The sequence below is a fragment of the Genypterus blacodes genome, unplaced genomic scaffold (genome assembly GCF_046128005.1).
Source record: "Genypterus blacodes isolate CSIRO-AG114 ecotype Tasmania unplaced genomic scaffold, CSIRO-AGI_Gbla_v1 ptg000136l_1, whole genome shotgun sequence".
NCBI classification, from domain to species: domain Eukaryota; kingdom Metazoa; phylum Chordata; class Actinopteri; order Ophidiiformes; family Ophidiidae; genus Genypterus; species Genypterus blacodes.
Window position 1 is genome coordinate 269,185 of NW_027466938.1, and position 26,862 is coordinate 296,046.

Genomic DNA, 26,862 nt, shown 5'->3' on the forward strand with positions numbered 1-26,862 from the left:
ACAAAACCCCAATAACAACAGAATGTCCTTGGATCCACAACTTTAATACGAACAGACATAGATTGTTTTCATGCTTTTACACCAAACTGGAAAGAAGAGATAGAAGAATACAATGAGTGATGAACTCTGCTACAGTTTAAGAGAAGAAGAAGTGAAGAGAGAAGATAACTGGACTTTGTTTATGGATTTAAAGGCCAACAAGTGAAAGTGTCTGAAGGATTGATGGATTTTGCTGCAGTCGGTGCTGAGACTCCTCACTGTTTTTGAACAAAAACCCATTAGAGTTTGATGTCACAGTCTCTCACCACCGAGGCTAAAATGTTCAGTCGTCTAACATCAATAAATAAAATAAGAGGACGGCATTATTTTTTCATTATTTAGCATATTTTAAGACTTCTTCTCTTCCTCTGTCTGTTCCATCTTTGCTTCCTTGTAGAAACTCACTTAAAGGCCGAGTTAGAATCAGAGGAAATGTCTGAGTCCTTACATGTAGGGATCACTGCAGATCTAGAATTCCCGTGCCTGTTTGTGCTGTTTGTATTTGGACACACACACACCTGGTGTAGGACGCCGCAGTAGCTTGATGGAGAATGAAGAATTCCCTCAGTCTGTCATCTCTGTATCCTGATCTGGACTTCCATAATGATAGTAGAGACGAAGCACATGACGTCATATTCTGGAAGCAAGGAGGCCAATCGGAGGTGTAAACATTGAATTGCCTTGTATTGACTCGTCTCCTTGTCTCTGTGTCTCTGTTGGTGAAGAGCTGCAGGATTTGTGCTGAGATGCTTCACGAACAAGCAACCTAGTACTGTGTGTTTATGAAATCCTGCATCATAGAACGGAGCCACAGGATGAGGGAAGTGGAGTCATGAGTGGTGTCAGGGTGTCAGTGGGGATAAAGGGAGTGAACCTTCTCTCTGGCCTTTCATGTGTAGTAGGAACTTTGTCACATTGATGTCAGATGAGTTATAGTGTTGAGTAACATTAAAGCATTGTGACAGTCTTCACTCGTGTGGGAGTCACAGTTCTCTTCTCCTCACTTCTTGCCGTTCTGGAATCATTTCTCCAAGACACAGAGGGCACAGAGAGGTGCATTGTGGGAGTGCGCCCATCCTGAGCGTCTCCAGGTACCTGCTCCCCTCTGTTAGGCTCAGGATACCTGTTTGGTTGATTCATTGCTTGGTAGCCATGATTCATGCTGGAGGATTCTCACTCTGCAGACGAGCTGCATCCATTTTTCTGTCCTGGGCTTTAACCGTCCATGTTTCCGTGTTGCACCAACAGGAACCAGTAACTTAGAGAGAATGGAGCCGGGAAGAGGAAGTGGGTGACGTCTGACAATGATGCTGCTTCTCAGCTTTTTCTCAACTCTTTGCTGTGTTGCTCATGATCTCTAAGCTGCTGGGCGTCTGGTGAGGTGTGAGCTCACAAGGTGCAGCTCCACCGTGCGAAGAGTGTGGACGGAAAGCCAAAGAGACGAGTTTTCAACGTAGCATGGGAGCTTCTGTCCTTTTGAGACTTCCTGATACCTGATGCTTCCTGTGAGGCGACAGGTGTGTGCTGCAATACTAAAGGTAGTGACGTTCAGTTAGACAGCGGCTGATTTGAGTCTAAGGCCTCAGCAGGATGTTGTTTCTACATTGTAAAGTATTAATCTCATTTAGCTGACTGGTGTCACACATTTATTGGTGCAGCACCTCAACATCCACCCTTAAACGTCTCCACTGGCTGAGCACCAAGCTGATTATATTACTGAGGTGTAGGGCAGGCTGCCCAGTCTCTGTGGTGATGTTTTCACTCAGCAGGTCTGTGGATGCTGCTCGGGCCACACTTTGATGGGAATGGGACACTTAGCAGTAAACACAAAGTTACCGTTCTTTGTATCGAGGCACTAAAATGCAGCCTAACTCTGCCCGGAACAAAGAGACGGAGCAGAAGGCAGGTGAGATGGGACGTATAGATCTGCTGAGGGAGTCTGCAGTCTGACTCATTCAGGCCGCCTAATTTGCTCCCCTGGGAGAGATGTTGGTGTGTCTGAATGGCCCCGAGCACCAGCTGGACAAAATGCTGCTAATGTTAGACGTAACACTCTCCATGGGTCCTTCGGGTCACACGGACAGACAACTGCTCCGATCCTTATGGCCTCTCTTACTATACATCACCTGCCAGCAAGAGGATCCTGGGTCAATGTAATATCGTCTCTGGTTTCGTCTCCATACTATCAGGCTTACACAGTTGTAGAGGAGCATCAAGTGATATTTACCAAGCTGACCTGTAGGAATTGCAACATTAATCAAACCTGTCTCCTCTAAAACAAATTCCAGCACAGCCCACACGATCCCTCCTGTCCCCCTGAGCAATGATGGCCTCACCCAATTACATCAGATCCACCGCTGAGATGAGTGAGGGAGGCAAACAGAGCGGGCCAATAGAAACGGATAAAGGAAATGGAACACAGACACACTCACAATGCCAACAACGCTGTTTGTTATTATTTGTATTTGTATTATTTTTCTTGCTACGTCATGTTTATTTGTATAAGCCAATGTCCCATTCAATGTTTCATTCTATCAAGGTAGAAAATAGGAAATACTCTCTAAAGATGGCCTTGTGTGCAATCGGATAAGAAACAAAGTCCCTGTAGTTGAAGATGAACTCTGCAATACACTGCAATGGTGGCAAGAGAGACGGCAAGAGTGATGATCCAGTGATGTAATCAATCTGCCATCTGATAAAGTCAGCCTGATGGTCCGCTGAAGAGAGTCCATTGAAAATGTCTTTGGACAGAGCAGCACGGAGGATTTGTGGGTGTAGAGCAGATGAAGCCGGAGGGTTTGGTTCTGGGTAGAGGGGTCCCAGGGCTTTCATGTCTAGGGACAGCGGAGTAGCGTAGCATCTGGGGAAAGAGTTGGCATCTTGTAATCATACTGTAAGCTATCTGCCTGAACAGAATGTGGTTGAGGATTTCCAAAGGTGATATTTCAGACAGGTTTCATGCCAACTAGTCTACACTACCCAGCAACACTGACACCTTTGACTAGGATTAGCCCCATCAAACTCCTAGCACAACTCAGCACTACTCGCTATCCACTTTCTCTCAGTGACTGACAGAGTGACATGTCACCAAGACGACAGGCCGGGTGTGAAGTGTGAATGCCACGGAGCAAACAAGACGTTGAGTTGAGCTGAGACCAAGATCTGGAACTGAGAAGGAGTTCTAATGCAGTTACAGTACAAAGGGTAAAGTTTGGATGACAGGAGTGATGATGATGATGATGAGGATGATGATGATGAGCCTTGTGCGTCAGACTCATACTTTATGAGCCTTTTACCGCTGTTTTCTACTACGATGTGGAATCATACCAAGCCATGCTGAGCCAGCTGTCTGCTTCCTTCTCCATTTCACTCACCGAGCTGAGCCAAGCTAAATTGAGCAGAGTCTCAGATTTCTGGCCCCTCTTCTTAGTTCAGTGCTGATGTGGCGATTGGCTCACATTGGTCATGGAGTTGTATTAATACTTCCCTGGTTGTTGGTGGTCTGTAAGGTAAAGCTTTTACGAGGGTGAGTGCTGCTCCGGGCCCCAAAATGCTCCACCATTCAGCTTAAAGGCTTACTCAGCTCAAACTATTTTGCGGCAATGGTTACAGCATTTATCTCCGGGGGGCAGCCACAGCTGTCGCCAGGTCGGAAACACAGACTGTAGAAAATTGCGGCCATAGTAGAGACAGGGACTCCACCGTGTCCACAGTGCCGTCAGGCCCGGGGGGGGGGGATGGGTGACGGATCGTTTGCTGGGGGGACTGATGGTAGAGCAACAGTGTAAACAGCAGAGTGGCAACACTTTGTTTTCACTCATTCCACACTGTTTCCTGTGGTGAAACTGGTGTTTGCATCCACTGATTCAATATGGTTTTGTCAAAGCTCCCATTTAATATTCATCCTGTATGGAATCCAATACTGCGCAGTGTACTTCACTTCACTGTGGATGTGTGATAATAAATGACAGAATGAGAGATGATTCCCACTTTAAACCTTCTTCACAGAGCCTCACTTTGTTCCTAATCATCATTCACTGTCAGCAACAGGTCAGCAGAGAGAACCACAGTACAGTTTAAAAGAATCTCTCTGGCCTTTGCAGCAGAGCACAGATTGATTCATTCTGCTGTGCTGGCTGATTAAAATTCATCTGTTTTACTTGCAAAGTTTGGCAAAGAAACATTTTTCTGCTGATTTTGTACAAATTTATAGATTAGACCATTTAGTAAAGATGCACAATGTGAATAACTCAACTGGGCTATTTCTATATCATAACATACCGCTAAATGAATCATCTTTGGCTGTAGAAGTTCCAATTTTAACTTTATTTGCTCCATTTTATTGCTGTGACTAAACTGTTTAGCATGTACAGTATGTATGTACAGCATTAACGGAATGTGGGACGCTTGAACTCGCCAATGAAACCCCGTCTAGCTCTTCACAGACTTCCATTCTGTAGCTGCAGCCTGACCCATATTCCATAAAAAAAAAGCCCCACATCGGCAGATATCGACAAACCAATGTGTCATTCTAACCCGAAGCACAATAGTGATCAGCGCTGGCCTCTTAAATCTCATTTCTGTCATTTTTCACTGCTGCTTGTTGCGATCAGGTGCCTGTGGGAAGGCAGAATAATGAATTGTCATCATAATTCCCATGACTCCCGATAGATCATATTACTCTCCCATATTTCCCCAATGTTTTCTAGTTTGTCTCTTTCATTTTTCCCCGAGAATTATAGATGAGCTTCTCGTGCTTCAGCGGTTTTTGTATCAGTAACTCAAATCCACATCTCTCTGAGGCCGATACTCCTGATGTTTACAGCAGCTGGGATTAATTGTCTGTTTTACGACTTTCAGTGTTGCATATGGAATGAATGACTGACTGCCTTCAAATTTACAAGTTCCTGCGATCAACCGTGTGCAGTGATAATTCTGCATTAAACACTGAATTAATGGATATTGTTAAGTTCAGAGCATCCATAGCAACAGACTTGATCTTATTAAAATGGATTATAGTTTATTTTAAACGGTATTCAGGGTGGAAAACATGTGGCGTCCGTCTTGACCTTGAATCTGATATTTTAATAGAAATGTATGGCATCATGGTGGATTAGTGGTTTGCACTGTCGCCACACTGAGAAGTTGCTGGGTTTGGATCCTGGGGGTCTCCCTGGCTTCCTGGCTTCCTGGCTTCCTGTCAGTGTTCTAGGTGTCTCCCACTGTCCAAACACATCGTTTGTGTGTTCTTTGAAAAGCTCAACTCTAATGTGACAAGGCCTACAGTAGTCATGAGTCATTTTCATTTCTTTTACCAGATGGGATCCGTTTCTGTATTCAGAGATGAAGTTTGGGATTGTTCCACTTTACAGCAATAGCAGAAATGAAGAGCCAAGCGAGTGAAGTGTCAGGCGTTTTGAGGAAATCTCCCCGATGACAAACATTTCCATTCTTTCCACCTGCTCTCTTCTTACTTTCCTGCTGTGGTGCTGCTTCTTTTATATATATTCAGTCATTTGGCAGAAGCTTTTATGCAAAGCAACGTACGTATGAGATTTGAGTACAACACGAGCAAAGATCTAGTCCGGAGAGAACAACAGTGAGTGCCAAGAATGCAACTTCTCTTCAAACTACAGGACAAAGGTGCCAAGAGACGGAGCCTGGAGGACGGCAGATAGAGAGAGGTTTGGTTTTTAAATAAATAGGTAGACACTAAGTATAAATGCGTTCCTGAGTTGAGTCTTTAACAGTTTCTTAAACAGAGAGAGAGAGAGAGAGGGACTCAGCGGATTGATTGGAGTTTGCTAACTCCTTCTGCCACCTTGGGACCAAAGAGCAGAAGTGTAATGTACTGTATGTTTCCCACCGCCTGCTGTTGTCTGTCTGGTACAGATGGTGCAAATCAGTGGTACCCAAACTTTCTGAGGCAAATTTCACCTCAGAGCAAAATGAAAGCTCTAAATACCTCCTCACCATTTTTATTTCCTTAAAGTCCAGCCAACGTAGGGCCGTAATGAAATGGAAACGTTTGGACAGTTTCAGCACCAAAGACTTGCTTGTTGAACATAAGTACATGCAAACGCCGGGGTCTTTGAGAAATGGATCCATAATTAAAACTGGATTCAAATTAAAGCTTCAATTATAAAACACAATTATTTATATGTCAATACGTTTTGATTTAAGAGTCAACTGCAGTACCACAAGGGGGCGTTTCAAGTACCAGCTGAAACGCAGCACAAAGGAAACACACTAGGATGAAAGTGAAACATGATCAGTGGGTTTTGCTAGACGCTTTTCTAAGTTGTTACGCTTTCCCTTGGTTTTTAAAGCACGGCGCTCTGTGCCATGGTGTTATTACGCTTTAATGATGGAGCGGTCTGCCAGAAAAACATGACCCAATATATGTCTGATGTCCTTGTGTGGGAGTTGCACAATCACTCCAAGTGAGTACAGTACAGAGCCGAGCGTAAAATGAATTAGCTTGGAAGGAGAGAACACATTTGGTTGCTGTGTTTGGTCAGTGGAGGACACAGTGGAGGACACAGTTTAGTGTTCTTGGGTCAACTGCCAGACTTCATCACGAGGTAGAACGCTTGTTGTTGTGTTGGAGACCCATGTGAGTCAAACTTCCAAAGAAATGATCCAGAGAGAAGCTGAAATGCCTTTGAATGGCATCAGTTAACCCTCATGCTGCTTCCTACACCACAGAGATGCAACAGAATGATGGATGATTTGTCTTAATCCCACCTAGACAAGTGCAAATTCCACTCAGCTTTGACCTTTGTCACTTAATTTATATTGGCAGGCACCAAATGCCTCTCTTAACATGTTCCTCTCCAACAGAAACTTCAGAAAAGGATTTGTTCCAATACAAGCAGAAAACAGGTGCCACTCAAGCTTGACTTAGATGTCAGGGTCAGAGTGTGCAGTGACCCCTGGAGCTGGAGGCCCAATCAGAACGCAGCGTCCGCTCCTCCTTAAGCCGAAGGGACTCACACCAGTAAGAGTTCCAGCTCATCTGTCCGGGCACTCGTCCAGCCTCTCACCGTCCCTAACGAATTACAAGTGACCTTTCATAGCTGGAACATCTGCTGGGCACACACTGCTGTGACCTCCCTTTCATCTCTGCACCACTTCCCTCCCGCTGTTTCATCAGGTCTGTCTATTTTTTTCCCCCCTCACCCCCCGGCTTCCAGTTACACTCGGCTTGCCTCGCCGATTTGCTGCTGGCTCATCATAGTCGCAGGCAGACTGTAAACAGTGTTGACTAGGTGTGAGAAGCAGGCTGGCTTCCTGCTAATTTGATTGTCAGCACAAGGTGTGCAGCTTTGTGTCCATGTGCAGTTTCCATCAAAGTGGAGATCCTGTTTCCATAGTAAGCTCAGGGCGCTGCGCTTTAACGCCGTGGCCTTAAAGTTGTTAACAGCGGCGGCTCTCATCAGTTTATGATTGAACTGTAAACAGGACCCCCTATTGGGTTAACATTGTAATGCCTCCCCTTATCTAATTACGTCGGGTGGAAATGAATATTTTTCTCAGCATCTAATTTAGAAAAGAGTCGACCTATTGCAATTACAGCAGCGTATCTGAGAGTGGAAGCCATTAGCTTAATGAATCGATCAGCAGGGAGAGGGACATGTTAATTCATAGAGCATTGGTCGCTCTTTAGAGAGCTGCGGTTGAAGGACAAGGTGTTTCTCTCGACGAAGTGGCGAAGCAATTATCCCCATTTGCTTATTAAGTTTTTCACCTGTGAGCCATTCTGCACACGTCGGTGCTCAAACTTTTTACTTTGTTATCCGGAGCGATGAAGAGGAGCTGATTGGTCAATTGATAGCAGAGTGCAGAAAGATCCCAGAGGTGTGTGTGCGTCTTCTTCTCTTCATGTAATCTCCCGTCAGCTTGACTCTCTAGATCTCAGGGGCTAGTTCAAGGACACCACTCATGAATATCAGTTCGCAAATAACGATTCACAAACGTACAAACGCACAAACGCACAAACCCACAGACTCTCACAGGCCACGGGCTACAGATGTTTGAAGTTCTAATCATAGAATGCAAATGAATGCGGCAGACGTGTAGAAACACTTAGGGACATACAGTTCACTTCACTTCCTTTGACTACTACATTATTTCTCTCACTTGTGTGTTTGGCTCAGACATTATTATTCAACTCCGCAGGGCCAGCAGACCAATATACACAGAAGTAAAGACATCAGAGGCCGAGGTCACAGCTGGATGTAGCTAAATGTCCCTTGATGTCCAGCTGGTTGAAGCATGATTGATCTGTGTTATAAAGAAAGACTCCACAAATGTTATTTACTGATTCATTTGTTCATGGCAACTGGAGCTTTCGCAAGGCAGGAACAATGTCTGACACACACACACACACACACACACACACACACACACACACGATCAAGAGTGTTTAGCATCTGATTGGCCAAACTGAGGTGATGGTGTGAGACTGAGAGTGAACCTGGTTTCTTCTCACAGTGGAAAATTAAAACTGAGATGATTTAATTTTCTGACTCCTGGCGCTGCTGCTGTGCCTCCTCCTCCTCCTCCTCCTCCTGCTGCTACCATGCCTCCTCCTCCTCCTCCTCCTCCTCCTTCTGCTGCTGCTGCTGTTGTTGTTGTCGCTGATGTTCCCACGGAATCCTCTGCATTTTTAACAGAATTTAGGCCGATTAATGATTCATTCCCAGCATCTGTGCGCCCTTGCTGAAACAGGCGTGGGGTCCAAGGCTGACACGAGCTGATAGAGCTCTTAAATCCCCTCGTGTTTTATTTGTCCTATAACATTTTGTCCAGGCCCGGTCCAGGAAACGGCCCTGCTCCCGCCTGATTACAACACTAAGGAGGATCCCAGCATCACTGATTTATTTATTTCTTATCTCCTCTCAAGCCGTTTGTCTGCAGAGCGCTGATTCTTCCTCCCGTGACATTTACCCTCCTTTCTTCTCCTTTGGTCAGTCTGCTCTCTATGCTTTTGAGGTTTGTGTGTAGCGCCGCAGCTCAGAGCCTGGGAACGTCCTGCAATAGCTCCATGTTAAGGTCATGTAGTGGAAAGGTGCTATTAACAGAGTAAAGCTGATAGGAGAGTGTGTAAGGTAAAGGTGAAGGAGATGCTGCCGAGCCATATGCTGCAATTTAAAAGAAGTCATTTCCATTTTGACATCATGTGAATGGGAGCTGGAGCTGATTTGTTTATTGGATGGCCAACAGGGCAAGAACACACGGCTAACATGCATGTGTGTGGACTGAACAGCTGCAGCAGGAGGAAACAAAATGTCTCTCAGTGTTGAACAAAGCCAGAGAGCAGCAGAGAGTGGAACCAGCTGACATGGACACTTTATTTTCTCACTTTTTGTGTGTTTTTTTTTTCCTACTTCTACTTCTGCCTGCACACATTTTCCCTCCCTTCCCTCGTCAGCGTTTTCAGGTGTGGACAGGTCAGCGTAGACACAAAGTGTTTGGTGGTGTAGGAACATCTGCACAGAGGCTGCATGCAGCTGATGTAAGCAGGTGACATTTACATTACCTTTACATTAACAAAGGCACCATTGTTAGGAGACTGGAAACCCTGCAGAAGGCAAATCTTACAGCAGAGACGGAGAGGAAGAGGGGATTCTGCATACTTTTCATATTTTCATCAGACAATAAGATCAATCAGGGTATAAACAAATACAAATGTTCGAAATCCATCCATGATCAGAGTGAATTTAATGAACTAATGCTGCTTGTTTATGACTCTGAACTCAAAGGTTAGGTCTTTAGGTCTTTAGGTCTTTAGGTCTTTAGGTCTTGGGGTTGTTCGTGTCCAGTCTTGATTGGGGGCTTTGAAAGCATTGACTTCAGATTTTAGAAACATTCTGCAATATCTCAATAGAACATCAAGTCAGAACTTTAAGTCTAAGCTTAGATTTCTACCTTTACTTTACTTTCTCATAGTATTGTTAGGGAAATACCTGTAAATCCAATATGTGGCTAAAAGCTCCAACTTCCAGAACTCATAATTTACCATATTCACACCTCCTCCCTGAAATAATGTGCTGTATCTGTGCAGATAACATCCAACACAGCGTACACACTGCATTACAGGACAACAGAGAGGCAGAGGCTGTGTGTGTGTCTGTGTGTGCACGTTCTCTCTGCTCACCGTCTATCTTTGGAAATGAATTCTCTCTCTCTGAAAATTCTCAAGAATCTCTTCTCCCGAGTGCTGCATCACAGCGCTACACAACAAAAAGATCCCTGGCCGTCTGTCTGTCCTCCCGCTGTCACTGCATTCATATGGAGATGTTGGATTTGTGGATTTGTGAAGTTCAACAAGCAGACACACACACGGAGAAGACAACTTTAATTCAAAACCTTTAATTTTGAAGATATGTGAAGAGTTCATCCATCCACCTCATTTCTGTACTGATTCATATATTTTCAACCACACATCCTTCTGCGACCTGCATGTATCTTGTCTGAGTGTGAGTGAGTGCGATCATATGTGTGCTACGTATGAACACAAAGACAATCACACATTTCTTCATTTCTGCTGCTTTTTTTTAGTGATTTATTACAATAGGGGGCAGCGAAAAATGTCCAGATATGAGGACAACAGGTTTTAAGTTAAACACTCAGTGGAAGGGAAACTGTAACGTCCACATATGAGGACGCCGGGTCTCGGGAGGATATGCCAGTCTCAAAACATCTCAAGTCCTGAGAGGAACAGGCCTTTTTTTATTCCATATTCACGTCTTTCCTTCTATTTGTGTCTGCTTCTGTGTTTGCTGCATTGAAACAGATCAATAATTTGCTTTTCACAATTTCTGAATTACACCAAATCAATAAAGGTTGTGTGTGGTATGTGAGTTGATGACAGGATGTGTGTGTGTGTGTGTGTGCGCTCACTGGGCCTTACATTAGGATCCTAACTGCTCTTTTCTACGGGAAACGATCCAGCGTTAGGCGATAATAAGCTAACGGAGAAATGAACTCGTCTCCACTTCATTCAAACGTTCTTTCTTCTGATCACTCGCCAATTGTATTCAGAATTCCCAGGCTGATGGCTGACGTGCAGCTAATGAAGTCGTTTCTCAGTAAATGAGGATGAGTTTAGGCTGACTGCTTCCAAATATGAAATGAGAACCTAATGGAAGTTTCATTAATACAGAGAAGAGTGAAGTGGAGCTGAATCACGTCGTCTTCACTCTAAAGTTCAGTCGTACGTTTGAATCCCCACCTGCACCTCCTCAACGTGTTCTCTTATTGTTATTTATGACATTACATTACATTACATTACATTAGGATCATTTAGCAGACGCTTTTATCCAAAGCGACTTACAATAAGTGTGTTCAACAAAGGTAGATAAAAGAACTTCAGGTCACAAGATATCGTAAGCGCATCTCCTTCCTAAACCAACAGCTAAGAGCATAACTAGAGCTAGAGTAGAAGTGCAATAAGTTAGGTACTATGATGAATGAGAAAAAAGGACAAATTAGAAATGACAGATTAGAAAACAAGAGCATCAGAAGAGCTAGGACAGAATAGGTGATGTCCTAAGAGGGAGGATCTGGGTAGTGTTTCTTGAAGAGATGGGTCTTCAGCCTGCGGCGAAAGATGGGCAGCGACTCCGCTGTCCTGACATCAGTCGGGAGATCATTCCACCACTGAGGTGCCAGAACAGTGAAAAGCCGTGACCGCGTCGATCGCAAGCAGGGGCCGCTGAGCGCCGGGGCAGCCGGCCGCCTGGAGGCAGCAGAGCCAAGTGGTCGGCCGGGGGTGTAGGGCTTGACCATAGCCTGGAGGTATGAAGGAGGTTAGGCCTCGATTATGAGTAATCGAGGCCTAATTCTTGATGTTTCAGTGACATCTTCATCCTTCAGGTGCCTGATATTAAACACTTCTCATCATCTGTCACAACTCAAAGTGCTTGAAGTAATGAAATATTGATCGTGCGATTAGATTATTGTTTACTGCAGCCATCCCATCTTGATTGGTTTGGTTGAGCTCCCTGCTGACCTACAAACCGAGTGTGTGTCGGGCCGTTACAGCTAAAGTGGATTACCTTCGCTGGAAATATTAAATCACACAGAAAACACACTTTTTCAACCAAATTCATTCCTCAGCTCTCTCCACATGGACCGCCTGAGGTGAGAGAAGTGCTGCAGCTGGAACTTGCACAGTCAAACCATATTGATTGATTGATTTGAGAGGCTGCAGCAGCTCTCTCTCTCTCTCTCTTTCTCTCTTTCTTCTCTGAATCACATTCGGAGCTCCTAGTTTGCCAACACTGTGTTTTTAGGTCACACCTGCTTCCAATTTGCATTTAGGTAACCATTTCTTTGTTTGTCTCCTTCTCTCTCCCATAGATGAAGTCAACAGAGGTGGACCAAGGGCTTTTTACAGACAGCTACTGCAAAGTGTGCAGCGCTCAGCTCATCTCCGAGTCCCAGAGGGTCGCCCATTATGAGGTGAAGATGCCCCCTCACATTACCTCACATGACTCCAGCCAGGCTCTGTGTGTTCTTAATGAAAGGCTCAGGGTCACACACACACACACACACACACACACACTGTTCGGGAGCGGCTGTCAGCCCGTGGAGACGCTCGGCTGATCTTTACACCTGAGCCCGGCTGTTTGCATATTATCAATAAACACACACACACGGCACACCTGAGCTCAGCCAATGAGAGGAGCAGAGCGGAGATGAGACAGAGTGATAACAGAGGAGACTGAACTTCGCCGCCGCCTTATCTTTGACACTTACTTCGACTTTAAATTCAGAGATAAAACAGGAGAACTCCTTCCAGCTGCAGTGGCAAAGCTTCCTCCTGTACTTTAGCTTCTTGTCTATTTATACCGTGTATTAAAATACAATCTGTATCCAGATTAGGGAGGAATGCATGAGCGATCAGATTTCAGGTGTGAGTGCGGCCGTCCGTACAGCTGAGACTCACAGAGTCGTGAGATAGAATGGAGCCGCGGCGTCTTCCCACCTCCTCGGCTCGCTCGCGCTCATTTTCCTGCTCAAATTGGAAAGAGGACACTTTAGGAAGATATCACCAAAGAGAGTTTTGCAGAGCAGGGCTGGTGGAGGAGTTGGCTTCAGGGCCACAGAAACTAAAACACTTGAGCGGGAAAGATAACAATAGCTCACGTGGGCAGGCCAGGACCGGCTAAGGACCCATCTGCTGAGATGCGATCGTAGTGTAGGCAGTATTTAGATAACGAGGCCGCTTTGGGCGCCGATTACACCTTTCTTTACGCCGCCGTCTCCACTGTCCACACACACGCTCAGGACATTTACATCCAGTGACGTCACATTTACTCCTGAATCTGAATTCTGAGATCCGAGCTGAGATTCACACGTTCGCCCACTCATAAAACAACATTCTGTAGCTGCATGTGGTCCAGATTAGCCACTAGTGGTAAGTCACAGCTCTTTGTTACACACTATAATGTGCCTGGATACAAATCGGAGTGTTTCTCTCGCACAGCAAAGGGGCTGCGGCGTTTGGTTTCCTCCAGGACAGAGTGAGGACAGCAGAGTGTTGCTTCTCCCCCTCCTGCCGTCTGAGCGGTGGGCAGGTAGCGGGCGTTCCTCCGTATTGCAGATGCTGCCACTCGCTCACTGTCACCCTGTGTTAGAGCAGGCAGAGCTCCTGCTGGTGTCCATCTGCAATGACAGAAGATGTGCTCTGGATTAGAGTGTCAGCAGAGTCAGCCGATGTTCCCTTCCCCTTCCCTTCCCGTTCCCTTCCCTCCCCCTGCAGAGGCACGCACACACACACACACAGAGAGCCGGCTGCTCCCAGGTCAAATCTTATTAAGAATATCAGCAGGACATCATTTTTAATCAAATCCAGGCAAATATTCCAAATCTGAACTGAAAATGTAAACGAGGCGACGTTTCCATCAGACGCAGCAAACAGGATGACATGAAACCTGCAGAGGAAACAACAGAGTCTCCTTTCCTAAGCTCTAGTTGCAGAGGAAACGTTTCACTTTAGCCAACAAAAATATATCCAGCGAATTTACAAACCCAATTTTGCACATTTTCGAAAAATCTAGTCCCGTACTTGGATGGGAACATCGGCTGCTGTGTCCAAACTGAGTTCATCTGTTTCCTGCAGTGCGTTGTGTTCACATCAGAGCAGCGGAATCACCGTTTAGAAGCTTCCTAACTGTCCACTGTAGAGGAACTGGAGGAGGAGTTTATCAGAGACAGGAAGAGGCTGTTACACTCCAAATCAAATATTCATTTTTATTATTGTGCAGTGAACACAAAGCCTTGGCTCCACGCCTCCTGGAGACGGAGTGTATTTACACATTTATCACACTTTAGTCCCTAATGTGTTCTGGCATTGTTTAGGTTATGGTGATGACCCAAGAAGACGCCGCCCCACTTTGTGTAGTGGCTCTGATTAGACGTTGGCGGTCGGTCAAAGTACCACAGGAGTGTGTTAAAGGCTCTTACACTATTACACACACACACTTCATTTCCCTCGGACGGACAGGTTTGTTTTGGAGGAGATTATGTGACGTTTCCATAATGATTTCTTTGTGCTGCTGTGCTTGAATGAAGCCGGCAGCAGCGGCGTCACACACATTTCTTTAACAAAGCAAATACATTGGAAACCTCACTAAGGGGGATTCCCTGAGGTGAGTCTTTACTCGTCAGCACTCGTACTCTTGTTTGTCTCTCACAGCGGTCAGGAGTTCAGCTCAGCATGTCTTCCATCAGAGACACATTAACATACAGCCTCTCTCTCCCTGCTCCCTTCTTTACGTTTCCTTTCTTTATTCTTTGTGACTCATACACAACATAAGCAGCCAGGGCAAACACTGATTGATCGAATGAAGAGAACACGGCCACCCTAACAGTATCAGTGTGACATTGGGACCTCACACACACACACACACACACACACAGATGCTGAGAGGATCTGAATCAAGATCTCACACAGACGAAGCACATGAACACATGAACACACACTCTGCAGCTGGTGGCAGTGTGAGTGTGTGTGTGTGTGTGCATTATCATTTAATGTTCCTCTGTGAACGCAGAGATACGTTTTGAAAAAGATACGTGGGTTCACTGACACACACACACTGTGACGCTGTGGGGCCTGGTGGTGGTATTCTCTTCTCTTCAGTACCGCAGCTTCCTGTTCACCTACACTCATAAAGTCTCTGTCATTCAAACAGTTAATGTGTGTGTCTGTTCTGTGGGGATGAAGATTCAAGGGCAGAACCAGGAATCGGGTCAAAGCCGTCCTGTAGAAGCAGCATGCAGACGCTTCTGATGCCTCATACATAATAGTTGAGGAGATAGAAGCAGAAACGTTCTAGTACCCTGAGTGTCCTTTTAGTAGATCAGCGTGAAAAAGTGGAATCCTCTCTAACATGCTCTGCAAACTGTGAATGTTGTTTTAGTCTTTAAATCGGATAGAGAGCTTTTCATGTTCTTTGTAAATACATACATCAAAACAATGTCAAAGCCTTCAGAGTGACTGATGACGTCAGTTTGGGACGTCACAGGTCATCAAAGAGTTAAACCCGGAGTGGAATCAGCTCTTGGGTCACAGCCCCGGAGCTCCAGTGTGGCTCTGTGTGCTGCATTGATCTTTAAACCTCCTTTTCAAACACATCAAAGCCCCCTCACCTCAGTGGAGTAGATCAGAGTGGTCTTTGGTTCACGGTTCAAAGCGTCGTCGCGTGGCTTCCTGCCTCTTCTTAATTTATGTATCCACCTCTTTGCATATGTACGGGGGATCGGCCGTGCCTAAGCTTCTCCTGACAGGCGACCCTGCTGAAGGCGCTCCGGGGGGAAAGCCTCTTTTTAAAGCCTCAACTTATGCCACATAGAAGAGATACAATGGGGAGCGGCTGTGGAGCGGCGAGGGCTTAGAGGTGTGGAGGTCTGTAATGGGAGAGCGCCGATAGAATACTAACGCAGGAAACCAACTGCAGAGCCAAGAGGCAGAGGAAGATGCAGAATGAACGCTCCTCTCATCTCAACATCTAAACCGCTTGGTGTTTATTATTAATCCAGCCCTGACTAAATATTATATTCATAACCAGCTCCTCTGGATTAGCATTTCATACTCAAATGAGACATCAAGGGGGAGGAAGGAGTGTGTGTGTGTGTGTGTGTTTAGTTTTGTGCGGTAGAAAGTAAAGGGGTGAAGTCAGCGGTGGTTGATGTACATATACTGTACAGTCACTCACTTCTTCTGTCTCATACTGGTCACTAGCTTTGAAATGCTGTTACCATGACAACCATCTTTCCATGACTTTAACCAAGCAGCTTTCCTTTCAAACCCTTGAGTATAAGATAGAGACAGGTGTGTTTGATGTGGGAGCGTTCAGAGTGAAGTGTGTGTGTGTGTGTGTGTGTGTGTGTAACCCAGGCACTTCCTGTTTCCTCCAGAGTATCACCTGTAGGAATATGTTCTTAAATAGTCTAATGATTATCCTTTAGATTACTTCATTAAATATTTCATCCATTAGGACGCCAAAGACTCAATTATGCAGGAGGAATTAGAGAAAACCCAAAGGTGTTCACTTAACACTCATACAGCAGGGAAGGGCTGTAGAAGCAGGAAGCAGCAGATGTTTCAGTTTGGCCCTCAGGCGCTCTGACAGGAGGCAGGAGGATTCAAACACACACCTCTGGTACTCATGTAGGAGATGATATGTGGATCATCTCTTTGGTGGTTACAGTAGCTTGACCCATAGTGGACCTGCAGAAGGACTGGACTGGACTGTCACTGTCTAGAATAGATAAGAGTCAGTCAGTCAGTCAGTCAGTCAGTCAGTCTGTCAGTCAGTCAGTGGTTACATAACTTTAAAAAGAAGTAGATTGTTTATTTCACAGAGCAGACAAGCAATGTGAGGAGAAATGCTCCAGGGCAGCAACAGTGGCATGTTGGGAACGGCACCTGATTGGCTCCATCCCCATGTGAGTGTGTGTGTGTGTGTGTACTCAGACAAAGAAGTGAAACCCAACGACCCTCCGGCTTCAAACAACCTTCTCTTTAACCTTCTTTAACTTCTCGGCTGTAGAAAATCCGATACTAGGAAAAAAAGAAAAAAACCTGTTCCTAACTGAAGTGGTTGAGCTTTATTGTTATTGGTTATGAATCAAACACTTTTGTTGCAGAAGATTCAAATATCTCCTTTGAAGAACCTTCAGATCTGTAAACAGTACCTGGTGTTGGACCTTCATCCTGCAGATATGAGCTCACCACATCTTAGCTTCAGTGTCACCGTGTAGGATGATGTAATAAAGCCATCCAACAACCAATTAGCCTTCACACACACTTCCCTCTGCTCCAGCGTGAGCACCTGTAGAGAGACGATCTGTAAGTCTGCTCCATTAGGATCTGTTATTGTATACGACTCAATTTATCCGATTGATTGAGAACACAAAGGCGCAGTCGAGGCTTTGTTCCTCTGAAGAAGCACGGCTGGAAAAATCATCAGTACTGTAAGATTCAGTCGTTGTTGAACAATGGAGCCATAAAGCTCATAGCCCTCAGCTCACCTACTGTCTGTCAATGTGCTGAATAGGAAACAGTTCATGATGCTTAGTGGATGTTGAGAGGTGTGTGTGTGGTTTCTGTCAGGACTTGACCTTGGTATTGAATGTGGTATTGCACAGAACAGCACTGTGGTCTTCATGCATCAAAGAGAATCAGAGGGATGGAGGGATTATTAGATATTTGACTGCTCTGTCTGTACACTCTGGGTCTGTGGACCTCTCTACACACACTCTATACTCTCTTTGCTTTCTCTCTATACTCCCTGGGTCCCTCTCTCTCTAAATATATACACTTTATACTCTCTCTCTCTATACGTCCTTCATACTCTCTGGGTCTCTCTATACGTCCCCTTTATACTCTCTCTGTTTTTTATCCATACTCTCTCTACTCTCTCTCTCTGCTCTCTCTACCCTCTCTCTATACTCTCTCTCTCTCTCTCTACTCTCTCTACTCTCTCTCTCTGCTCTCTCTACCCTCTCTCTATACTCTCTCTCTCTCTCTCTACTCTCTCTACTCTCTCTCTCTCTACTCTCTCTCTCTATACTCTCTCTCTCTTTACTCTCTATCTCCCTCTCTCTACTTTCTCTATACTCTCTCTATACTCTCTCTCTCTCTACTCTCTCTCTACTCTCTCTACTCTCTGTCTATACTCTCTGGGTCCCTCTTCAGGTGCACTTCATGTCTCTGCAGCTTGTGGTCCCCTTTTCACAGAATCCCAGAGGTTCAGGTGACCTGATGATCAGTGTGATACTTCCTGTATTTGATATTTCTATTCTGTTTACTCTCTTACGATCAGTGTGTGTGTGTGTGTGTGTGTGTGTGTGTGTGTATGTGTGTGTGTGTGTATGTGTGTGTGTGTGTGTGTGTGTGTGTGTGTGTGTGTGTGCGTGTGTGTGTGCGTGTGCGTGCGCCCCTGACAACATCCCACACCCAGTTCCTGTTTTTCAAAATACCAATACAAAAAGTTGTAGTTTGTAAATGTTTATATTTCAAATTGCAGGTCTATCAAAGTGACATTTCTTCTGCATTCCCACACAAAACTGAGGTGTAATCTGTTTTCTTTGGAGCGTCAGGCGCAGTAACAATGGCAGCATATTTAGCAGCATGCAGGAGAGCGAGGCCTGCTGCTTTGCCTGCCGTCTGCTTTGTCCCCTCCATGTCTTCACTAATTGGTTTCCATTATCTTGCGTTCACTGTAACCTCAGTTTGCCTATCAACATTGTACATGCTACTGTTTGTGCTGCATGCTGCCTGGGTGGACTCGTATGAGCAGAGAGCTTTTTAGGGAGTGGATCCACATTAGGTACCGTATAGCATATAGGCTTATGAGTCATAGCATCATACACTATTAAACATTATTCATTATTCAGTGTTGTGGGTTCAGGTTAGCTGGCAGCAGTCGTGTCTTGGATTTTCAAGTGAAAAGTCCTCGGCCAGTTTCACTTTCATGTACTTCCTCTCTCATGTCGTCAAGTTGCCATTTGGCGTCACGATGAGAGACAATGTTCTCCTCCAGACTTAAGTCGAGAAAGAACTTTTTCTATTCTTTCTTTCTTCGCTGGAGGACTCGAACACTTGAAGATCTATCTGGACAAACACACTGTAACGCCTCTAAACAAGTGAGGCTGCTGTTTTCAGATGAATTCATGAGATCCTGCTGCACAAATGAGCACTGCAGTGTTTTGTTTGCAGGGTTTGGTGCAGCAGAAAGCTTTGGGATGATTCTAGAAGACAACAGCAGTCAATAACATCTGTTGAGTGTAGAGTGCACAGTGCCTGCCTGACCTGCGGGTGCTGGGTTTTTGCTTGACCTCTATTGACACTGTTTGTTGGGTCATTCTAGTCTCTGTAGGCAGAAATGCAGCAACAACTCCTCATCAATCTGCACCGGAATATCTGCCGCTCTCTGTGTTTTGCCGGAGGCTTCCTTTCGACACGACAGCACCGTCTGTTCACGCTGCAATTTAGGACGGCTGTTTGATTGATTACCAAACATTTCCTCACAATACTTCACTTTTATTTGTGACCTAAAATCACTTAGTCTATAGGAGCCTTTAGGCACAAGAAGGAAGGTGTGTTTGATGGAAATTGGAGCTTGATGAAAGAGAGCAGGAGGGAAGACTCAGAGTCAGAGCCGACCTCTGCTCAGGTGAGAAGTGTGAGAGGACAAAGAGCTGAGATCAACCAGAACATCATTAAACACATAATACATACATAATACCTGAAATAAAGAAAATATAAATTGAAAAACTTATAGTATCAACATTAACTTAGAAACCATGATGAGATAAATGAGAAATAAATGAGTTTGACTTTATTGTACTTCCATTGCCTTCATATCCTATAAAACCACGTAAACATAAACACACTTGGTTAAAATAAAGGATAAAGGAAACGAAGCAAATTCATAAAAACTGTATCAGTCTATTACACAGTGACCCTGAGAGTTTAATGTTAAGAGTGAGGACTTTCTGTAACGTTACACAATCTATCAAGTGTGTTTTGTCCTCACATTGATTATTACTGCGATCCCCACGAGGCCAACTATCTGAGATCTCCTCGTTCAACCTACGCCGAACCCAACAGCGTAAATACATTTCCAGGCAAAAATCATTTCTCCAAAAATAAGAGAACCAAACAAAAAAAGGACCCAAGGAAAATGTAGAAATAATTACATGCACATCATCCACCGTCGATAAACAAGCAGCTTTTCTCTTCTTTGTCTCCACACAGCAGCAGAGGAGGAACACCTCCGTCCTCCGTCCTCCGTCCTCCCTCCTCCGTCCTCCCTCCTCCGTCCTCCGTCCTCCCTCACGCTGCACGCTGCTTCATCTCTCTCTACATCCAGACTAGGAGACATGTTCACCCTTGGCCTAGATGTGTGCATCTTAGCTGCATTCTCAAATTCAGTATTCCAAGTAGGCCATTGAATATGGATGAAGATTTGGACATTTTATATGAAGACCTCAGGCCCTCCTTCACTAACTTTTTGGCTGTGCTGCTATCATTTGCCCTCCAGCGTGCGAGTAAGACCATCTCTTCCCAGCTTTCCTAGAGAGTTTCGCTCTCTTTGTCGGTTCTGATCATCCGCCACACTGACCTCTGTGTGTTACCCAGGCAGAGTGTGTACTCGGGCTTCTCAGTGCCAATCTAAAGATACCGTACCTCCGTCTTGGCTCAGAAATCAGAGCCGCTTTCCAACTATGCATTGATGTGCCAGGTTAGCTTTAGGCATCGAATATAATAAGAATTAATCAAAGATGAATACGGCTTTGTTTGTGTAGGGCAAAGTCAATTGTCTCAGTGGCTTTAATTAAGAAACAAATCCACAGCTGTGAACTTTAAATTAGTCTGAAATCATTTCCATCCAGCTGTCAAGTGAATGTTATGGATCCAGGATTGATTTCCTAGAAAGACCAACCTGGCAGAGGAGCCGGGGCTTTGAACTGTAGACTGTGTAGATCCAGCATTACAGTCCGTGTCTGCAGAACGGCAAAAATATATACATGTGAAGTATTTGCAGCAGATGTGAACTCTGTGTTCACGCTGTTCTGTGTTGGACGTCTCAGCTGTTATGAAACCAGTCACGTGACGGATCTGAAGAGTCGCTCCAGCTCGTACACGGAACAAGAACATTCTATATGACTTCTTAAGCCAATTTCTAAAGTGATCAGGATCTAAAATCATGTGGCCGACGTCCATCTCGCTGTCGTTTACACGGTTGAATATTAATCGTCCATATTCATCCCATGCTCTGCCTCTTAAACACAACATTCTCTCTCTCCCTGCGCCTTCATTCTGTCGCTCACTGTGGATTTCTCCTGTTAATCACCGGATCGTGTCATGTGTGTGGGAGAGTGGGTCAGGTATTGACGAGCTAATCTGCATGTCACATGATTGTTCTGTTTGACCTTTATGCATATTGATTTGGTGAAGAAGAGCATAAGTGAAGCAGTGTGTGTGTGTGTGTCTGTACTGTACGTTCAGCTGATCGCACTCCAACAACAGCACATGCTTGTGTAACAGAGAGACATGGATTATTATGCAAATACGTTGGTTTCTGTCTTTCCCACCTATAGCAGAGGCCAAATGTGCAAGAAACATTCAAAATTCCTGCAGTGTTTTGCTCCATTAGGCCTTCACAAACACACACACAACACTTCATTTGCAAAACACAACGACTGACACATTCATTTGATGAAGCAGGGCCACAACTGCTATCTTACACTTTAGTTAACTTTGCCTCCATGTAAACAGGAGGCAGACACTCGGAGCCGTTTTGCAGCAGCAGCAGCAGTTTGCTTGCCGCCTGGTTTCGTCCCTGCAGATGTCTGTCATCACTTTAGCACGGCTGTCAGATAAAGAAAGAAACTAATTTCCATGATCCCTTCTTAATTACCTCTCATGCATTAGTGGGCCGGCGACGTTTTCTTTCCAGTTGCGCCACCGGGTCGGAGACTCTCTGCTTTTCTACTCCGCGTCCACCAGAGTGATGTGAGCGCTCTTAACCATCCATCATCTGCTGTCTTTCTATAGGCTGGGGAGTTAATGGGATGGAAATATTAAGCATTTCTTCTGCTGACGAAAAATAATCTATAGCATTGAAACGAGACGGAATCCCGGTTGAGCCTGCTGGTGAGTGGAGAGGCTAAGAGGTTCCAATGAGCCGGCAGTGTGATTAGGGCCAAATGGAAATACTATCAACAGGAGAAAAGTTATTTTACTTCTTTGTAAAGGTCCTGCTCATTAAATTATAATGGGGAAATGATAAGCATGACCTCCACCAGGATCCGTCTCAATGTCATCTGCTCATAACACAGAAGGCTGCAGGTCATTAAATGTTGGCTAAATGTTGGTAGAAAGAAAAGTTGCTCTTGTGTAAGTAATGAAGCGGCGTGCATATCACTCAGCACAGGCAGCAGAGTTTATAGAGTTTGATTATGAGGCTGTCCCAGTGAAGGACTGCTTGAAAATAGTCATAGATCAGTCGCTGCTCCGCCCTTTAAAGTGTCATTGGTTGGTATGCGAGGTGAAAGATGGAGGAAGGAGTTGGAAACAGACTGGAATGGCTCCCATGGGAAGCTTCTCCTGATGAGGCGCGTCAAGCTTAAGGAGCATAACATACTGATTATCTTCTCTTTAACGCTGAACTCCTTCTCAGTTTCAGCAGAAATCCAATCACAGAAACAGGCAGGGTTTTCATTCTAATCGACCCAAACTCTCGCTCATGACTTTAACCGCTAAGATGCTGTGTGTAGAGGGAATACACACACTATGGCCCCATGGCTGTGTGTCCCTGTGCGTCTAATTTAGAGAGCTCACTCAGTTCAAAGGTGGAATCCGTCCAATACAGAGCCTTTAATAAGCTCAGAAAATAAAATACAATCTAAATTCAGTCATAAGGAAATAGAAATACTAATTAATGAAGTAACGACATGTCAAAACATTTTTCAGAATGTGTCAAATCTGCAAATCTGTGGCCCAAACCAGCTCAAAAGGTTCATTACATCTGTCCCTCAGTACGTTTACATGCGTGTAAGGCAATACAGAGTTTATTCACATGTTCAATGAGAAGGAAATCAACAAGCAGCAGACTTGTGTGTGTCTGTTGTAACTGTATGAGACTGCAGTTCCCCACCTGTCCACCAGTCGTCACCCCTGAGTTTCCTTCCTGTTCAGTCAGCTGACACACTCACCTGCTCCCAATCAGCCCAGATCTCTTTGTTCTGTGACACACAGTAGCTGAAGTTGTGTTGAGGCTGTTCCTAACAGTTTGAGCTGAGATCTGCCGTTCTGTTAGGATGTACGACTTGAATCCTCATCATCTGTCCTCTCAGTAGGTAGGTCATCCAGCTATTTAAGTCCGTCCCGTCCGCCATATTTGTGTTTTTGGAGGATCATCATTCATTCATCAGAGCTGCACTCAGAGCTGCTGGCTGAGGCAGATAGGTCTGGCGTCTGTTCTTGACCATTAGACGATGAAGGCTATTTTCAGATGAAGGGTTTGTTGTTGTGAACTAAATGTTCTTCTAGCTTGTACCTGTTGTTCTTTTCTCAAGTGAGACGATCAGAGGATGATCACAGAGTGGAAGTCATAGTTTTACACACACAAACACGTAACTTTCTCACTCGTCATGGATTGTTTCCTCGTGTCCCTGCTTACTTTCCAACACTTGTCCACTTCCTACGCCATCCCAGGACTTGGCAAACCTTTACAAAACTTAACATTCAGAAAGTTACTGAAACGGGGAGCTGTGTGTGTTCTGGGCTCCTTCTGCAGCCACTCACATTGGTGTGTGTGTGTGGTCAGATTGGACAGCGATCACATTGCGTTCTGCGAGCACACGTCTGTCTGTTTGTCTGTCTGTCTAACTGTCCCTTTGGAATTGTTTCCCAGATTGTTCATTAAGTAAAGACAAATTCTGTGTGTATTTTCTGTACACACAAATCGGACACCAGTCTTTGTCTGTTTTTGAAGGCACAGATTCTGATTCTCACCTTTTAGAGGACGTAGTTCTGTGTGATAGATTCATTACTTTACGGCTTGTGCAGCATTGGCACTGCATGTGAAAACCAAGGATGTATTTCATCACTTTGCTGCTTTGTTGGCTTGAATCAAACCCTTGATTCATGGTGTCTTTTTGGTGCGGGTTCACTTTGTGTAGCAGTGCTCTCTTATTGTTCTTACCAGCTTGCTTGCTTGCTTGAGAAATGACCACCAAAACTCACAGATGGGAAAGAACAAGAGCTTCAAGGCTGCCAGGACGACTGGTGAGATATGAAGTGCTGTCAAAAAGGAAATCAGGAGAGTGAAAGGACCTTGAGTTTAACAAGGAGAAACATTGTGACAAATCCTCCACATCATCATAATCCACTGTATGTGCTCTTTACATCTGTTTCCCACAGAGCGTCACACTGCTCTGCTGTTTCCTCAGGCTATCTAAGCCTCCTCAACTGATTTCATATTCATCTCCAGCTCCTTCTCCTTCATGACATGGTCAGGGACAGACATGTACAAGCAGACGCGTGGGTGTTAAACATGCCTCTGTCATGTCTCCCTAGCATCCAGGGGTTGACACTGACGTCGCTCTTCTGTTTCTGCAGCTTTGCAAGCGGTTTTGTCAGTCTATTAATGTAATAACAAGACATAAATGTGCAGGATGAATGTTTCCCCCCGCAGCCTGTGAAATAGTGACACTAAGGCCTTCACATGTGGAGTTTGGTATCAAGCAGGCAGCTTCCTCTGATCTCAGTGGGGTTTGTTTGCGGCTGTGAGAGGAGAGAAGCGACTGCCTGGCCTACTTTTGTGACAGTGTTCTGTCATCCGTCTCTGGGTTTCCTCGGTGTATTGTCGACTGATTTCTGCTCAACAATCCTCTCGTCGCTTCCAAGTGATTTTGGCTCGTGTACGCAAATCCAATAAGCTCCCTGTGTGCAGCGGCGTCCACATAGGCACGAGAGGCAGGGAGGGGGGGGGGGACATTTTCTCCCTGGGTCTCCATCCTGTAGTTGTCTGAGGTCTCAAATTTGAGACATACTGTACTATTGTCAAAACAATGAGTCACCTAGGCTGTGTGTGTGTGTGTGTGTGTGTGTTTCTGCGTGTTTGCCTGTCAACAGCAGAGGATTGAGCTTCCTGTGCTAACAAATGCAGCCTCGGCTTTGATTTATGCTCTGATTGCAATTGCTTGTGCCGATACGGGCCGGCTGGCTGGAGTGAGGTTTTATTCCCGACACTGGCAGGTATCAACCTGACAAATGCAGAATGACAAGAGGAAATGATGTGAAAGGAGAGGTGTTGGGCCGATATATGGTCTCTCCCAGCCTCAGCAGACTGAGCTGATGGATCGCTCCATTCCAGCTGGAGCTCAGCAGGAGCACCGTGCTTCTATACATACGTCTAGGGTTTTCCATTAAAGGTACTATGGCTTGTAAACTCGTGCTGCATCGGACAAATGACGAGCAGAACAACTTCATCAAGAATACTGAGAAGCTCTTTAAACTGAGGACAGTAAACTTCACAGAGCCGGAGGATGATTTAATACCAAAGGGACAAGAGGGGCAAAAAACACAGATCTCATAGGTTTAGAAACCTGAGATGCTGTAGATTCAACCTGGTTTCCTGGATGAAGTAGTAATCAAAACACACCAAGATCTCATTCAAAAAAGAATCCAGACACCAGAAATCCTTTATTTTCCTGCGTCTCCTTGCCATAAAGCAAAAGTAACTCGGTATGTAATTAGGGACGACTCATTTCCTTAAACTGTGCTGTCACCTACGGGTTTAATGAACTACAAAATGACTTAATAACATACTTTTAATGATGAAATGATTGAGCCTTTTATCAGGTTTCTAAGCCGTTAATGTTGCAAAGGTTTGCTTACGTTTAATTTTGCCACTTTAACTTTGTTCCTGTTGTCTATCTTTGTGTTTATGTTGTCTGAACTGTTTCAGACTCTCTTGTTGTGGGTTACTTTAGTGATGATCCAGGTCTGGGTAGGGTGTAGGTAGGGTCTGGGTAGCACAGGGACGTAAACGGTGAAAGCACAAGGCAGTAAACAGATCCACCCACTGAACATGTTTAATATAAGGAGTAAGTAAACGTCCAAACCTATAGTGTCTGTAGTGTTGTAGTGTTCTACTAAAGCAGTGTTTTCATATTCTGCATTGACAGTGAGAAAGTGTCACTGCTGCCTCAGTGCCGCATGCTGCGCTGCACCGTGTCAGATTAATTCCCCATAAAACACCTCTATAAGATGAACCGATGAGAGCCTCACTCATAATTGCATTGTGGCGACAATGAGGAAGCACACAGAGCGTAAAAACCAGCAGGCACGCTTCCATAATGCTGCATAGCATCTGCTGCTACAAACACAACATGGCTTGTTTTCCTCGCATCCTAAATCTCCCCATAACCTGTTTCCTCCTCATCTGCACCTTCCTGCAGCTGGATTGAAAATGTGAACAAACTCAGTAATGAATAATGGAGTCGGAGCTTTTTATTCTGACATCATCTCTTAATATTTAGGCCACATGATGAATATGAATATGATGAACATGGCAGATGAGTAAATCACAGAACTGGTGTAAGTGAGGAAAGACAACTAGAAAAAGGGATTTCAGCTTTTTGTTTAGGGCTTTGGATGAAAACCCCCTAAATAAATGATCACAGCGGTTTTCATGCAAATGACTTGGCAAAAAGAAAACCTCCTCTGACAGTTATGACTGTGTGAGCTTGATGTGGCTATAAATAAAACTGCAGATAAACTGCGTC

General features: G+C 44.9%; 2 protein-coding genes across 2 annotated transcripts in view; both read left to right on the forward strand.

The window, feature by feature from the left end:
- The window catches only part of LOC143011552 (E3 ubiquitin-protein ligase TRIM39-like), a 124,432-nt gene that overhangs the window by 13,728 nt on the left and 83,842 nt on the right, over positions 1-26,862 (forward strand). The gene's annotated exons all lie outside the window — the stretch shown is intronic.
- Positions 12,409-26,862, forward strand: part of LOC143011568 (zinc finger matrin-type protein 4-like) — a 72,373-nt gene continuing 57,919 nt past the window's right edge. Inside the window, exon 1 of the mRNA XM_076164471.1 lies at positions 12,409-12,510. Coding sequence (XP_076020586.1) covers positions 12,409-12,510 — 102 coding nt within the window. The remainder of the gene's footprint in view (positions 12,511-26,862) is intronic.